Below are 16,305 nucleotides of genomic sequence, written 5' to 3' on the forward strand. Positions count from 1 at the left end.
CAGATGCCTTAAGCATTAAAAAAATATTTTACATGAAAAAATAATCCAATTCCCTTGCAATGAAGGCATCACTGATGGGGAGCTATCTGTGCTGAGCACCTGGGCCTTTCCACTGAGAGGTCACTTAGTATACATTCTCTCTTATATGGACAGCTCTATGAAATACACCTAGACTATCCAAGCAAAAAGGTATTTTGCAATGTTAACGAAAAAGAGAACTATTGCAAAAATGTGCTGGAAGCTGAGTTCTAAGAGAGGAGCCTCCCATATTCACGGAGAGACTGAGTAGTGAAGCTACAAAGAAAACATGTTCAAGGACACCTGTTTCTTTCAGGGAACAGTTTGCGAGAAGCATCTTTCCATTGCAACACTTCGTCAGCCATGTATAAATGCAAGGAATGGAACAGGATCCCATCACACTTCTCAAACTTCACATAGAATTGCAACGTACTTTAGAATGCGATGACATATTCATAATTTGATTAAGCCCTAACATGACATAAAGAAACTGCATACTTCCAGTAGGGAAGGACTGCATATAATATGAAGCATTTCTTTATTATATTTTGTAAAAGCCAGGGTCAACCAGTTATTAATCAAAAAACATGCAAAAGAAAATTTTATATGCTACAGAATATTACCCCAATTAACTTTACAGCATCGGCATAAATAACTGAGATCCTAATAGTAGAAACCACAGAGGACCCCAGAACAAATTTATCTCCATGAAAGCTCCACCTAAACCGATTCCACTTTGCATTGCTCTTTACAATTATGCTAAGGAATGCATAGAGCCTCTGGCTGTTCACTAGAGTCATCTGCCAAAACCTTCTGGTAAATGGAATGCATTACTCAAGAAGTTGTCATTATGAATTTGATTTACTGTTACATTATCCCCTTTAGAAAACTAATTTTATATTAGGGTAACTGCGTCTGGCGGGGTTATACAGGGCTGTGTCTCGTGTTGAAAAAAAAAAATCCTGATGAAGAAGACGAGGTAGAGAAAAAGTCATGTTCACCCGCCCTCACTATTTCTGTCTCTCAGTCAGATGAGGTCATCAAACACCAACCTGCTTTGTATATTAACAGTGTAACAGCCCAGGATTGTGGGACACTCCGTCCCTAGAGACTTGCTTGGCTGGTGGCAGAGGAAGACATCAATTTGATTTAAGAGAGCGATAACACCCCTGATACAACTGTGACAAAACCTAGATAGGTAGCATGAGAGGAGATAGTGAGGGAGTGTAGACACCAGCAGAGAGGAGAAGTAAGGAGAGGAGGCACTGTGCCTTTAAAACACAAAGCTCCTCCTCCACAGAGCCGAGCAGAACAGCCGAGTGGGGCTGGTAGGAGCCTGACCCCCATGATAAACTCTGGCATCAGCTTCCCTTCATCCGGCAGTCAGCGAGGACACAGTGAGGGCACAGGGGCAGAGAGATGGGGTTGGAGAAAGAGAAAGAGTGACAGAAAGGGAGGAGAGAGAGATAAAACCAGGCAGATATAGAGGAAGAGGCTTGTCATAAGAATCACACAGCTCCTTTTTCACAGCAGTAGCTCAGCCACTCTGTCTCCTGCTTCCTGATGCAGGTGAATGCTGACAGGGGATGACGGCTGGTGTGGCTTCGGAAGCGCAGTTGTCTGAGTGATGGTATCCGCCGTGGCTGTATCACAATTCGAAGCAGGAGCTCTCCTCGCTGCTCTGATTCTTAGTCATCTTCATTCTTCTCTCTCCCTTCTCCAAGTGCTATCAGGGCCATTCATTGTTCCCACCTCATGCCTCCTGCCTCCTCCTCCTCCACAGCTTCATCCTCCACTTCTACTCCTCCTCTGATGAGCCACAGTCTCAGAGTGAAATAACCCTGCTGAGAGAAGCTTCTCTCTCTGTCAAGACAGTAAGTAGGGGAGGGAGGGAAAGAACTGTGTGTGTATGAGGAAGAGAGAGGGAGAGTGTGTGTGTCTGAGTGTGAGACAGAGACAGAAAGAGAGGAAGAGAAAACAGCAAGGCAGCGAGAACAGAAGATGTGCGACAGAGGGAGTGCTAAAGAATCAGGAGGTTGTGTGTAGCTTGAATGATCCTGCTGTGCATGGAACGTAAGCTTTGGGCATAGCAACAGCAAAGTGAAGCACAGGAAAGGTGAGTAGGTGTGTGTTCATTCATGTGTGTGTGTGTGTATGGAGGTGAGGCAAGTGCTCCTGAAACAAGAGCTTAATTTCAACAGCAGCTAAAATGCAGTTCATTCCTGCCTATCGTCGAGTCTCCTTCAATCAAACTATTGTTGCTTTCCATGCTGCTCTAGAGAGAGAGGCAGGGATAGAAAGGAGAGGGGAACTAGACATTAGAGAATAAGTGATTGCTTTCCTTCCCATCTGTCCAGGTGCCATGTGTGATTGGCCAGTGCACCCCATGGCTGTGGCATCACCCTGGATTTGGCCAGAAGCTGCTCATTCTCTGGGGCTCCTCTGGGAAGCTTTCATGGGATTTATCTTGTCCTGCGGGGTGGCACGTACCTCCCTGCCTCTCTGAAAAGGGTCCACTGAGAAAACCTACACTACATGGATAACAAGTAAAATAATTATCAAATCACAGCACAAGGAGGCAGACCAGGTTCCCCTAGCAACAACTGAAGGAAAGAAGAGAATCCCTTTTCTCTTTCTGCTCCCTTGGTTTTTGGGCACACCCCTGTGGACAGCTGTGGGTCAGTGTTTTGTGAGAAGACGTGGAGAGTGCTGCTGCATAAGACAAGCTGCCACCCAAATTCACAGGGGTAGGTACTTGTTTGCCTTCCAGCCCCCTTGTAACTGTGTCTCATCAACACCATGATTGTTTTTTTTCTCCACAAATTCTCATCACCATCATTAAGTTTTGCTGGCTTAGAAATCAGTTCGTTGTGATCTCACACCACCTGGAATAAGCCCTGATTTTGCGGGTAGACTGGATACACTGTGCAAAGACTCACACCTACTTTGCTGCATTTCATGGACAAGTCATCACCTGTAAAGAAAATGGAAAATCAAAGTTTATTTTGATGTGAGTTTCTTTTGAGAATTTTATTTTTACTGGAGAAGAAACAACACACTGCACAGAGGAATATCCCCTTCTAAAACAGGAGCTGTCCTTTCCCTCATTAAAGACAGTAGGCCTGTATGAGAGACTATATTTTGAAGGCAAGTCTTATCCCCACCGGTCTCCAGTAATGTAGAACAAAATAATTTTGAAAATTGAGCCACTGCTGGGAATTCTATTTTTCTATTTATGTTATATAGCTTACTCTGTAAAAGAGTACTGCTTTCACTTTTGTATGTTGGTCTTTATGTCACTGTGTTTCCCAAGTGAAAAAGACTGTACAGGACAAGTGAACGAAGGGAAAAGTCCCATGCCTGTATAGGCAGGCGTTTTAAATAGCAGCTCCTCTGGAACAGTTTCAAACATACACAGTGACACATGAAATGAGCTGGCTCAACGTGATTATGTAAGAGTTTCATACCAGCTTTAGCCTGTGTATTTTGCCTCTTCGTTTTTTATGGATTTACTGCATTTGCTCATTTCCTCCTCATTTTTGGAAGCATCTACCAGAAGGCATGGATGTCAGAGTGTGACTCTGTGCCGATTGAGCGGGCGAGGCAAGGTGTTTTGGCTGCCCAGGTGCTTTTAAGATGTTGAGGTCTCCCTGCGTGGCCGGGGCCCCTGTTCGGATCAGTAGCACTGCGGCTCCTTGTAGCCAAAGACATGGACCCCGACTCGGCTCCCCCACGCCCTCAGCCTGTTGGCCACTGGCCCCACATCACCCTGTGAAGGATGTCCCTCAGCAGAGCTCCGGCCCAGGACACCTCTGAGACCCCCAGCCCGAGAGAACGTATCCGCAGCCACATGAAGATGGTGATTGACCAGCTAGAAGGCATTCTCAAAGAGCTCAAGGATGTGGCCAAGGAACTCCGGGAGGTGAGGTTCAAAATCAACTTCCACATATTGGGGGAGATTAGCGAGGCACAGGGAGAGAAAGAGACTGAGGCAGGGAGAGAATGTGGGTGCCAGGTGGGTGTGCTTCTCACATAGGCTGCATTCAACTAAGTGGAAAATTCCTTTTGCAGCATGGAGATTTTGATTAAGATTTGAAAGTGATGAGATTTCACTTTCTTGTTGCCCTAACAGGAAGATATTGTTGATTACAACTGCAGTGGAAGAAGCCTCTGTCTTCCTTTTTTGTTCAAACAGCTGCTTACCGTCAATTGCAAATGTCCTTCATGTGTTCAGTGGTGTCTTGTGGGAGGTACAGTAGATGTGAAGAGCTGTTGAAAAACAGCAAAGCAAGGCTGAAAGAAAACAGGGGTAGGCTTTGATAAGATATAAGACTTAACGCTGCGATAGTTATATAACCATTTTGTTAAGGATCATTTGGATTCCCACTGTATTTTTGCAACTGCGTTGGTAACACAAAGATATTTGTGTGTGTGGTGTGTGTGTGTGTGTGTGTGTGTGTGTGTGTGTGCGTGCGTGCGTTTGTGTATGCATGTACTGCACACAGTTGGAACAAGGATCACTTGAGAGAGATACACTGTGTGCATGTGCTCTTACATGCATCTATAAACATATGGACTAAAACACATTGTGGGCGTTGAGGGATTATTAGAGTACATCTGTACATGGGTGTGAGAGTACAAAATGGCCTTCATTATCTCTCTGGGATCTTCCTCCAGCATTGTCCTCAAAGCTGTGAGCTCCTCCAGAGAAAAAGGTAATGACAGATAGAGAGGCAGAGACAAATAAAACCTCAGCAAATGAGTGTCGTCCCACATCCTCCAGTCACATGATTAGCTTCCACCAGCTTCTGATCAAGGATGCAGAGGGAGCATATGTGAATATGTATATCTAATTGTGCTGAAAAACTAAAACTGTATGTAATGACCTAAAGGAGGAGGAGGATTTCAAACAGCTGTGGCGAAACAGCCATAACTCACTCCATCACAGCACAGGTGATGGAGTGACTGACTTCTCCACGACTCCCAGCTCTCCCACTCACCACTCTGTACTTTATGTACTTGCACATTTGAAGGTGTAAGGGGCACTCACAGCGCACCTTCTCTCTGGTTAGCAGGAGAAGCCGGCCTGCACGCAGGAGTGATTGATGATTATGAGACAACTGCAAGTGGAATAATGCTGGCTGGAGCTATTTATAAACAAAAACATGGCCTGTGCCTCTGCCAGCTCCAATGCATATTACCATTCTTATCACAGACCCCATTAGAGAGGACTCTGCACAGTGGCTCAAATGTCATTTTTTATTGGGAGAGCAAAATCCCACATATTAAAATGGCTAAGGAATCATATTAGCTACAGTGGCATGCTTGTATCAATATACTGCAATTAACTGACCAGTGAGACTACAGATTGTATCAAAGAGAAACAGACAAATGTTTGACGCAGCTAACGTGATGAAATAAACTAGGAAAAGAAACAAGTTTAAAAAAAATTATGAGAACAATCCCTTTTAGATGACCTTCACCTCCAATGATTCTACCACAAAGTGGATTGCCATCATCATAAAGCACTGTAGTCTTAACAAGGGGTCACCCATGGGTTTTACTTTCTTGCCTGCCAGAATTCATCATCCCATTGCAAACATCATTTTCCTGGAGAACAGGTCCAGCTCACATTGCAAAGTGACTTTGAATCACTGCAAGCAACACTCAGTGCAGTATGATCTAATCCTGTGGTGTCTTCTTTTGGCCAGTGAATCGCCGTCGACTATTAAAAGCATAGTTGACAGTGGCACAATTCAGCTTTAATAACCATGTATGCTTATTTCTAGGAAAATTTAGTTTTAAAATTTTATTTCAAAATGTACAAAGCAAAATACTGAAGATATATAAGGATATGAGTCTGATACCAGCTTACTGGTACACCGAGGTAGATACAATCATCATTATCTTACAGGATTATCATGCGCAACTGTGGTTCAGTGGGTAGAGCGGTCGTCTCCAACCGGAGGGTTGGTGGTTTGAATCACAGTGCCGGCAGTCCACATGTCGAGGTGTCCTTGGGCAAGACACCCCCCAGTTGCCCCCGATGGTTAGAGCTGTTGGTGTTGGCACTGCGGGTGGCTGCCTCGGTTCTGTACCGGAAATAAATTCCTTGTATGTATGTGCAATATGCTTGGCCAAATAAAGGTGATTATTATTATTATTATACTGTAGCAGCCAACAGCATTAAGCAGCAGTCAATGATCTGTTCTCAAAAAGAACAGTTTGAAAGTCGATGACATGCATATACTGTATGTAGCAATCTGACTACTAAAATTAGCTGATTTTGTCTACAATTGAAATCTGCAGACACTTAGCAACCTACCCCAAAACTATCATATAAAAGAACAAATTCTTTCTGTTAAACTATGCACTTACTGCTATTATAGTGAACAAATACTGTATAATCCAGATTTAGCATACTGTTACTATACATAATAGATCATTTAAATGTAAAAGTGACTGTTTTGTGTTCGTGCTGCAGTACAGTTTCAATCTTTTTTACATGCCAAAGAAAAATGCAACACATTACCTGAAGTTTTCCAAGACTGCTCATTTCACAAGCCTATTATAGCCTGTCTTAGTTGTGAATCCCATCACAAGCTTTCTGACAAGTAAATTGAGAAGGACCTAAAGGAAGAACATCAGAAAGCAACACAGTGATAAAACTACTCCATCTGTATTTATAATATTGGCAGGAGTGGCAACTCTAGAGGAAGCAATTCAATTAGGTATCACATCAACCTTGGACTTAGAAGTTTGTGGATAAACAAAGGGAGAAAAAAAATGGCATTTCATTGTTTTGCAAAACACCCTCTGCAATTTATAATGTTGAATTGTTCTTTTTGTTCAAAATGAACCTCACTAAAAAATGGCAACTAAGGAAATGCAAATGTGGGAAAGCACCCAAGTTGGTTAATAGAGAGATGCAGACTGGTAAATTGAAAGAATTTAATGAAGTGCAAAAAAATGAGACAGGGAGAAAAGGCAGTTGCATGAACTGGTGGGGAAGGGGGCTGGCAGTGAGCTACACATCTTTATATGGAACCAAAAAGGAATGATGGACTGTGATTATGTGGCTGTAGTTAATATGCAGAATCATACGAGCAGACAATGTCACACGTTTTTTGCTCAGCTCCAGACAATTGAACACATGGAGGCAATCAGGACTCTTAGAATTAAAGCTCTAAATTAGAGGAGTGAATATAAGCTGGACAAAGAGTAATTATCAGTAGCAGAATACAGCATGTCCATCAGACGGCCTTGTGGTAGGTGTACACACATCCTCATGCTAGTGCTGCAGATTGGCTTAATGTTTCTACTCAGCTATTGGAGGCCTAAGGACAAAAAGACAGAGGCAGGAGGAAAACACTGGCGTCAGGTGGAAACTCTGTCCTCCAAATGTCAGCTTTTTAGGAATGTATCGAGTAACAGCTTTATCAATGACACTGACCACTGTGCAGTTTTAGAATTATACAATGGATTTTTGAAACAGTGTCATGGAAGCTTTTGATCTACATAAGATCATAGTCAACACGTTTTCACCTGTGAGTAGCAGTAACTGGGCTTTGTGTCCTTTCAAATTCTCAGTCAACTGGGTCATAGTATGCAAAAACTTAGAAGAAGGCATTGGGGGCGGCTATGGCTCAGGAGGTAGAGTGGGTTGTTTCCTAACCAGAGAATTAGCAGTTCAATTCCTGGCTTGTCCAGTCAATGTGTCAAAGTGTCCTTGAGCAAGACACTGAACCCCCAGTTGCTCCTGGTGATGTCACCGGAGTGTGAATGGCCAAGTAGTGTAAAAGCACTTTGAGTGTGCTGTAAAGTGTAAAAAAGCACTATACAAGTATAAGACCATTTACCATCTGTAGTTTTAGGTGGAAGACATTTCACCTCTCATCCAAGAGGCTTCATCAGTTCTACCTGACTAGTGGTGAGCAGGAGGTATTTATCCCACTGGGTAGGGTTTCAGTCCTTCAATGGCCAACAACATCCTCTAATGACTGAGTCATTAGGGTCTGGTATCTGTGAAGACAGTGACGTCCAGATCCTCTCCAGAGAGCACCACTGCTTTGAGAGAGGAGTCAAAGAAGCAATTTTTGTCCAAATAGATCACCACTCTCTAAATGGGGGCGGTGAACTCAGACACAACTTGTCATCCATCTACAACTCTGTTTTCAAATCTCTACCCAAACAGTTCCACCCCAATTCACACCAGGACAATAGGTGTCGGTCCACATGTGAGAGTACAAAGACAGGTAACGACTCATCCCATTGGCCTGGCTGTCAAATCAAGGCATTGGTGCTAAAACTGAGTCTGTCAAAGAAAACAACTATGTAAATGATCTGATCAGAAAGGCTATCACACGATTCTCTTTTATGTCTGAAATATGCTTAAATACTGCTTTGTTAAAGCCCAGTGCACATGTTGAGGTAATGTGTCCAAACAGCTGGCCCCAGATCAGCCAGCCTGTGGTGCTTCCTGATCGAGACTGAAACCACTTATGATACATCCTCCTCGAGTGGGGAACCACGATCTCTCTTGGGTGAAGCTACCACACTGAACCAAATCTGTTACAAGCTCAGCCCAGGGAATACCAAAACCTAAATCAAAGGGCATTTTTTTTCTGCAGGGGTCATATCCTTTCCCCTCTTTGTGTTTCTTCCTGCCACTGCTGAGCAGGGCAGGGAGTAGAAAACTGTCACTTCAGCGTGTAAAGATGAGGGAGGCTTCTCATGAACAACAGCACTTAAACTCAGGAAGAAGAACAATAGGTAAACTGATAAACACACTCCCGTTCCATGAAATAGTTATTTCTATTACAAGGAAATTCTTGGTGGGGGAATGCTTAAGGACATGGTAATGAAATCTGATGACCCCACCCCATCGTCACCACATAATAAGAATAGGGTCTCTCGTTTTACAAAGTCTGGAAAAATAAGAGGAAAGCCTACTGTAATTATATTATGAATCAATTCTATTTTGTTTGACCACATTCACTTGGATGGTGACTGTGGTTCTTTCTGTTTCTCCAAATGAATGCCTACAATCAGAAATTACACTCAGTTACAAAGCTGCGTCCTGGTGGATCATTTTCCACAAAGCACCAATTCTGTTGTGGGTTTACTGCCCAGCTGACAACAGCCCAGTGATCTCCATTGAGGAAGGCCCAGTCTGCTCTCCACCTGTTCTCAACAAACCATTTGCTTCAGATCAAGGCGGGGTTTTTTCTATTCAACCTGTGAACATGCAGACCAGCTGTCCTTGCAGGCCAGCAACACTCAGTGGGAAAACACTGAAAGCTTAACCACTCACCCAGGAAAGCACCTTCAGCATGACATACCTGGGCCAAAGGGTTTCTTCTCATTAAAAGCCATTTGGAAGAAATGACAAGTACTTGCCTCCCGTGTCTGTCAATTTGTTCCTCTCTGCCTGACCTCTTTTATGTGTGGAAATTAAATTCCTAAATTAAACTTGGTGACGTGCCTCCAGCAGAGTTCTCTGTGCTCTGGAAAACAACAAGAACAAAGCACCTCAAGCCTTATCTATTCTTCACTGAATACAAAACTCCTTGCCATCTCCACACCTGTGTTGCTGCCTTGAGCTGAGCTCCCTTTCTTGGAGTGAATCAGAGGCTCAATTATTTTCAGGACTGATGAAACACTGCTTCGGGGCTTGAAATAGAATGACAGATCATCTTTAGGTTGATTCTGAATCGATTCTGACCTGGCTACATGTTTGCAATACAAATCCATCATGGTGACCCTCTTGACCCTATTAACAGATACTTTGGTACAAATATAGCTATACCTGTTTTAAAGATGGGAAGAGATATTAAACATCTTGTGCATTTAGATGATGATTTACCAAGGATAACTTACATTGACTGCAATACCAGAGTCATTTATTAATTTGCATATGAAAAAGTAAACATTAAGGTGCTCTGTAAGGAGAGCAGAATCAATTAAGGGAGGGAGCAGTGGAAAACAAAGGGTTAAGACTTCAGCATCATCTAACCTTGAGAAGTGCAGGGAGAATAAAACCACACCATGCAAAGCATTCCCCTGAGCCTCTTTTACCTATCTTTGCTGTGGCGCTTCAGCTCCTTTAGGATGCAGGCCCAGCATATTGACTAGCCCATCACGCCTGTGAGACCCACTGGATTAGCTGGCCCTTTGAGCTCTGCCTCCCTCTGTGAACCCTGCACTCAGCAGAGACTATAATGAGGGCTTTACACCTCACATTCCAAAAATTGCACTAATTGTGCTCATTGATTTTTATAAACTAACTTGCCTATTCTGGGCTAGTTACAGAAAAAGCAGTGAAAGTGTTCACCATGCATGTTTGAACTTTGTGATTCAGCCACATACTCTTTTGTTTGTTGTTCACATTGGGCAAGGATAAACCAAAATGGGATGAAAAAGTGAGTTAAAGGTTGAGAAAAGAAAGACAGAGAATGTGCGCAAGAGAGAAAACAATGAAGGGTGGACGGAGTAGTGTTTCTCCTGCTGCACAGAATTGCGACAGACTGGGTGGAACAGCTTATATCAGTTGTTGCAATTGTGCTTGTTCGTGGGCGTGTTTAGGATTGTTTTCGCCCATCTCTGTGCTGTGAATAAAACCAGTAGGCTGTAGTTAATGGTGTGAAAAATGGCATCCAAGCAGCCTCCAAGAATAACTACATCATTTCATTGTGTCAAAGCATACTGTACGCAGAGGGACAGCTTGCTCTCCATTAGGCAGTCAGACTGACTGTCCCTTTTAACAGGTGTGGATACAAATTTTTACCAAGCATATTGATGCCCATAAAACATAAATAGAAATACTAATTAATAATGAGATTCAATTTCGAACATATGTTATGTTTTCCTCCATTTTTGTGGCTTGTGAAAGTACTTAGGGCATTGAGGGCCAAACCCACTCACCGGTCTAGCAGCTTAATCCAGCTACAATCTTTGGAACTGTGTTGTACTGAAGGATTATCGGGAAGTCTTATTTTGTCCTTCCTTTTATTTTTAGCATGATTAGTGATGCATCATAAATCAACCTAGTTTCAAAAGGCATTTTTAAGCAGAAGAAATAGTTGAGCTGAAATGACACTACAACTAAGCAGCTGTATCTAGTGGTGGAATAGAACTAAGTATGTTTCCTCAAATACTGTACTTAAGTACATTTTTGAGGTATCTGCACTTGAGTAGTTTTATTGTATGCAAGTTCATACTTCATTTTTACTATGTTTTAAAGGCATACATTGTACTTTTTACTGCACTACATTTATTTGACCTCAAAAAGCATCAGAATTTTGTTAAGCCCTCTTCTAGTTTTTGTACACAGTTTGACCATCATGGCATAAAGTGTCAAGCAGATGCTCACAGATAACATGCAAGGGATTTCTTAGTGCTATGAATATTCAGTACATCTGATATCTGAACCGTGGAAAAATGATCAGTTTATTGTAGTAGTCCAATGACTTGTACTACAAAAAGTCAAAATATGTTAGTACTTTGTCACAATTAAAACCCATACGCCCCTACACAAAGAAACAATCATGGGAGGAAAGCACTTCCGCAGTTACAGCCTGACAACTTGCACAAATAATGAGTGCTTGTAGTTTGACAAATTAAAAGTCTTTGTCATTCATTATGAGGTCTTTGTGTTAAAGTTATGAGGTAGAAAATTCACTGAAACATTTCAGCTTTGTTGATGCATTTTAGCAAACATTTGATGGGATTGTGAAGGATTGCACTTAGCTCCCTGTTTATCTTGTTACAAAGTACATTTGTGCTGAGGACCGATTTTATTATCTCAAAATGTCAAATGATTCTATAAGGAAGTTGTCAGAGTTATACATTAGTGTAGAGTCTGGTCATTTGTTACTGAGCACATTTCTGCAAGAATAATTTGTTTACATAGTGGCAAAACAAAGCACAGAGAGGACGTCAGTGAGGATTCCCACTCATTCAGGTCATGAATACACATAGGGGACAAAATATGGACATATCACTGTGGAAAACAGGTGGGTTTGTAAATTTTGACATAGCAGCTGCTGTGATTGCCTTTCTTCACTTTGACTTTGACTTTGACTTTATTAGTTGTGCAGACACCAAAAGTGCAGATTAACATCTCTATGTTGCAAATGACCTCAATTGCATGCTTTTAAGGCAAAATCATCAGAGATGTCAACCAGATGTCTGTGGAAATGTCTTCTGCATTGATAGCTACATACATACATTGCAGAACAGACTGACTGACAAAATTACTCCTACACAACTATAACAACTAAAAGAAAGCGTTCGTTTTTCCTTCTATGGCTGAACCTGGCTCTTGAAACCAAGGCAGCTCTACAATATTGTTCTTGAGGGAGATTTTTGCCCCAAGTTAAGAAATATTAACTCTTAGCCACCTGTGTAACACTCCAATAAAGCTCATAAATAAAAAAAAGGCTAGTTTTAGGTTTTTGTTTGGCTAATGTTAGAAACGGTTTGTTGAAATTTGAACTGGCACAGCTTTTGGGGGCAATGCACAGACATTAGGCATTTAGAATATGTCACATAAAGCATTTGCATGCATATGTACTATAAATCCATCTATTGAAATTGAGGTTTAACTTAATTTAACTTGGGCTCATAACAGTGTTGTGAATTTGAGTTTAACTGAAAGATGTTTTATTTTTCTTCAATTTGTCCTCAGCTTGGAAATACTGTAGATATTAGATACATCTGTGAGCTGTGGAAAACAATGCAGGGATTCATCAAATTTGCATTAATTTCTGTGAGTACAAGCTCACATCCTGTAGGAAATAACAAGCTAATGCAGGGGTAATGCACCTTGCAATGTGAACAACAAAACTCTAGAAATGCCAAACATTACATTCCCTTACTGGGATTTGTTTGTGATCCATCTAATTAATGCTAACTAGATAGAGATCCATTTAACATTCAAATGTCTTTAATTTCTTCACTTTGCGAGGATCCTGTCTGACAGACTATCTAAGCAGTGTGTCTAGGTTTTAGCCAGGGTATCACAGCTAATCTGCACTGTGAACCTGAGCAGGATGTTTCTTATTCAATGTTGCAGTAATTTTTGCTTGCACCTACTATGTAAGTGAACGTTTTTAATATCACAACAGATGAGACTGATACAGTCTACAATAAATCTAGCAAGCTTAAAAGTGCATTTTAACAAAGATTTTGGAAAAAAAATATACTGTCATGCAACTATACTAACCCCCCTTTTTGACACACTTCTGATTACAGCTCTTCTGTTGTTGTTCCATCTTCTCAGCTTCTCTACCTTGTACAGACCATAAATTAGCCCTGCCTGCCACCGAGTAAAGGTTATAAGAAGCGTTTTTCAGTCCACGAGTAGACATTTCAAACAGCCAGACACGGATGGGTTCTCGGCAGCGAAAAGTTCAAAACGGTGGCTGCCAGATCAAAAATGTCACATTCTTTTGCACAGAGTGGGACAAAAAGAGAATGAAAAACAAAGTGAACATCAATATGGAATCACTGGAATTGTAATAAAGTGAATTATAAGTGAAATAATCTATCTACAGTATAAACTGCTGGAAAAATTCATTGTGTCACGCATAAAGTACATGTCCTAACTGATGAGAAAATGAGAGTTTGTTAATATGACATCAAAAACAGTTCTAATGATGTTTTTTTCTTGTCTGGCTTGATGCAAGTTGTTAGCTTGCAAAGTGCATTGCTTGTGCTAGATTTCAGTGGGGGATGGTATCCGAAGGGAAGCCAGTTGTCCAACATGCACAAGATGTGTTCCAGAAGGCGTTGGTGGAGTATGTGTTGAGGTTGTAGGTGAAACATTTGACTATGATTATGAATATGAATTCAGTTCATGCACAGGGTAGCACCTTTAAAATCTCAAAGTCTTAGAACAAAAGCACAAACCTATACTCTGTCGAGTTCCTTCAAAGATAGCACTCCATGTTGCTGGAATCTCCCTCTTACTTTCTTTTATTGCCTTGCACTAGCAGCTCACACTGTGCCAGTGTGGATGGCTGCTACCGCTGATGGCTGCATGACAACACACCATTGAATGCTGGGCAGGGCAACATGAAAGAGGCACAGCGGAGAGGACAGACTAATTATTCAGACACCACTAAGAGCTGACAGGGATAGAACATGTCAACAAACTGCTTGGACGATTAATATTTTTTGTCATATGTGCAGTCACCTATGCAGTTGGCAGTTGATGATGAAGCCTGAGATTTTTGTATTTTATGCAAAGTAGACAATAAAGCAAGGTCTATGAGGGTAAAAAATATAATTGGACTTCTAGGACTGTTGTTATTCTCTGGGGATGGGACTGCAGGTTGATGGGGATGCGGTGGACCATGTGCTGCAGGTTCTGATTAGAGAGACAAATCATAATTATGATTATGCAAAAAGAAGATTGGAAAAAAAATTTACTGATAACCTTACTGATGAACATTCATTAGCAAATTCCCAAGGTTAACAATCTTCTAGACTGTCTTTTCTGTTTCCAACATCGTGTTGTGCCAATCATTTCCAAATATGTTTAGGGAAAATTATAATTTGGTTTATTTGCTAAAGTATTTGATACAGTATCTAGTATTTAATTATTTGAATTAATGGATTCCTGATACCTTCATGCCTATGAATATGCATAATTTTTGGTACATTTTCAGAAAATGATTTATGTATTGATATCCCAAGCTGTCTTGAACAGAGACCAAAAAAATGTATTCATTATAAAAAATATCATACTTTTTGTCTGTAATGCCACATGGACATGTCAACTTGTAGCTATATGTTTATTGCTGTGCTCCAGTGAAGCAGACCAGGCATCAAGCTGTTTCTGCTGTCAAATGGCTGTATGGTTATAAAAAGACCAATCTTATCAAGGGTCTCAAAATGCTAACAGGTCAGGAATTACCACTAGCTTTTTTAGAAAGTTTTATAACTGCCTATTTTATGACCATGCAGCTGTTTGACAACCAAAACATGTCAAAAATAAGAGGAGTTTTAGATGATACGAATGTTTCAACAATCTATCAAGAGATGCAGAACCCTTATATTTTTACATCTCAATGCAATACAATTAGAGCTGCAACAATAATTCAGTTAAATGACTAGTCAATCATCAGAACATTAATCCACAACTGTTTTAATAATTAATTACATTATTAGTTTAAATCATTTTTCAAGTGAAAATGACAAAGATGGATTGATTGCGATTTCAAATGTGAGAACGTGTTGAATTCCCTTGTCTTATACTGTAATAACATTGCTGGGTTTTTGGACTGTTGCTTGGACAAAGAAAGATGTGATGACTTCATCTTGACCTATAGGAAATTGTGGTGGTCAGTTAATCAAAAATAATAGTCTGCAGATGAACTATTAATAAAAATACTAGTTAGACCTTCCTAAAAAAAATTTGCCCAAGGACTTCTGATGTGCAGGCTGTCCTAGAGACAACAGAACAAAGAATAATCCCAACAGCAATTACTGAAACCACTACAGCAAGTTAATTTAAAGGTCAACAGAGAAAAATAGGTATTTTAATGATAAATCCCACTGATTTTGGTGGTGGTCATTTTGACCATGGCCACTGAAGTTTGCAGTTCTGTGAGATCAGGCATTCTTAGGGTGACTGAAATCAATATGGTTTGATTGAATGACATAATATAACCTAAGTAGTGCTTCCATCATTGTCTTTAGTTTACATAAAAAATACTCTACACAACATTTTAATAGACCATGGTTCTTTCTATAGTAAATTTGTTACACAAGATATGCTTATATTTGTCCACACTGACTCACATATAAGGTATAGCCACAAGTAATGCACATGGATACTGTATATCAGTGGTCCCCAACCCCCGGGCCGCGGCCCGGTACCGGTCCGTGGATCAATTGGTACCGGGCCGCACAAGAACTCATTAATTATTTCCGTTTTATTTATTATCTGAGTCTGAATGATCTTTTATTTTGAAAAATGACCGCATTCTCTCGGTTACATCTCGGTCACTTGAGCGCCAAAACTGTCTTACTTGTGCGACATATTCAGCCTGCTCAATGAACTCAATCTGTCACTTCAGGGGAAAATGACAACTGTCTTCAAGTTGGCAGATAAAGTAGCTGCATTTAAAGCCAAACTGGATTTGTGGGGACGACGCGTCAACAGAGGCATTTTGGACATGTTTCAAACATTAGCGGGGATTTGGGGTGACACTGAGCCTGAGTCTTCATTCTCCCAGCTGGTGCACGATCACCTGTCTTTGCTTTTAAAAGAGCTCGAGC

At 41.1% G+C, this 16,305-nt stretch overlaps 1 protein-coding gene across 2 annotated transcripts in view; it reads left to right on the plus strand.

Moving 5' to 3' along the window:
* Positions 1-529: 529 nt before the first annotated feature.
* insyn1 (inhibitory synaptic factor 1) overlaps positions 530-16,305 on the plus strand; it is a 59,455-nt gene continuing 43,679 nt past the window's right edge. Inside the window, exons 1-2 of one of the 2 annotated variants that reach the window (XM_020592490.1) lie at positions 530-1,892; positions 2,376-3,940. In XM_020592490.1, the coding sequence (XP_020448146.1) occupies positions 3,797-3,940 (144 nt within the window). In that variant the 5' untranslated portion in view covers positions 530-1,892; positions 2,376-3,796. Of the gene's footprint in view, positions 1,893-1,982; positions 2,135-2,375; positions 3,941-16,305 lie in introns of those variants that run through there. The other variant, XM_020592491.1, reaches the window with a different exon arrangement.

Source organism: Monopterus albus, unplaced genomic scaffold (genome assembly GCF_001952655.1).
Source record: "Monopterus albus unplaced genomic scaffold, M_albus_1.0 scaffold17.1, whole genome shotgun sequence".
Taxonomy (NCBI): domain Eukaryota; kingdom Metazoa; phylum Chordata; class Actinopteri; order Synbranchiformes; family Synbranchidae; genus Monopterus; species Monopterus albus.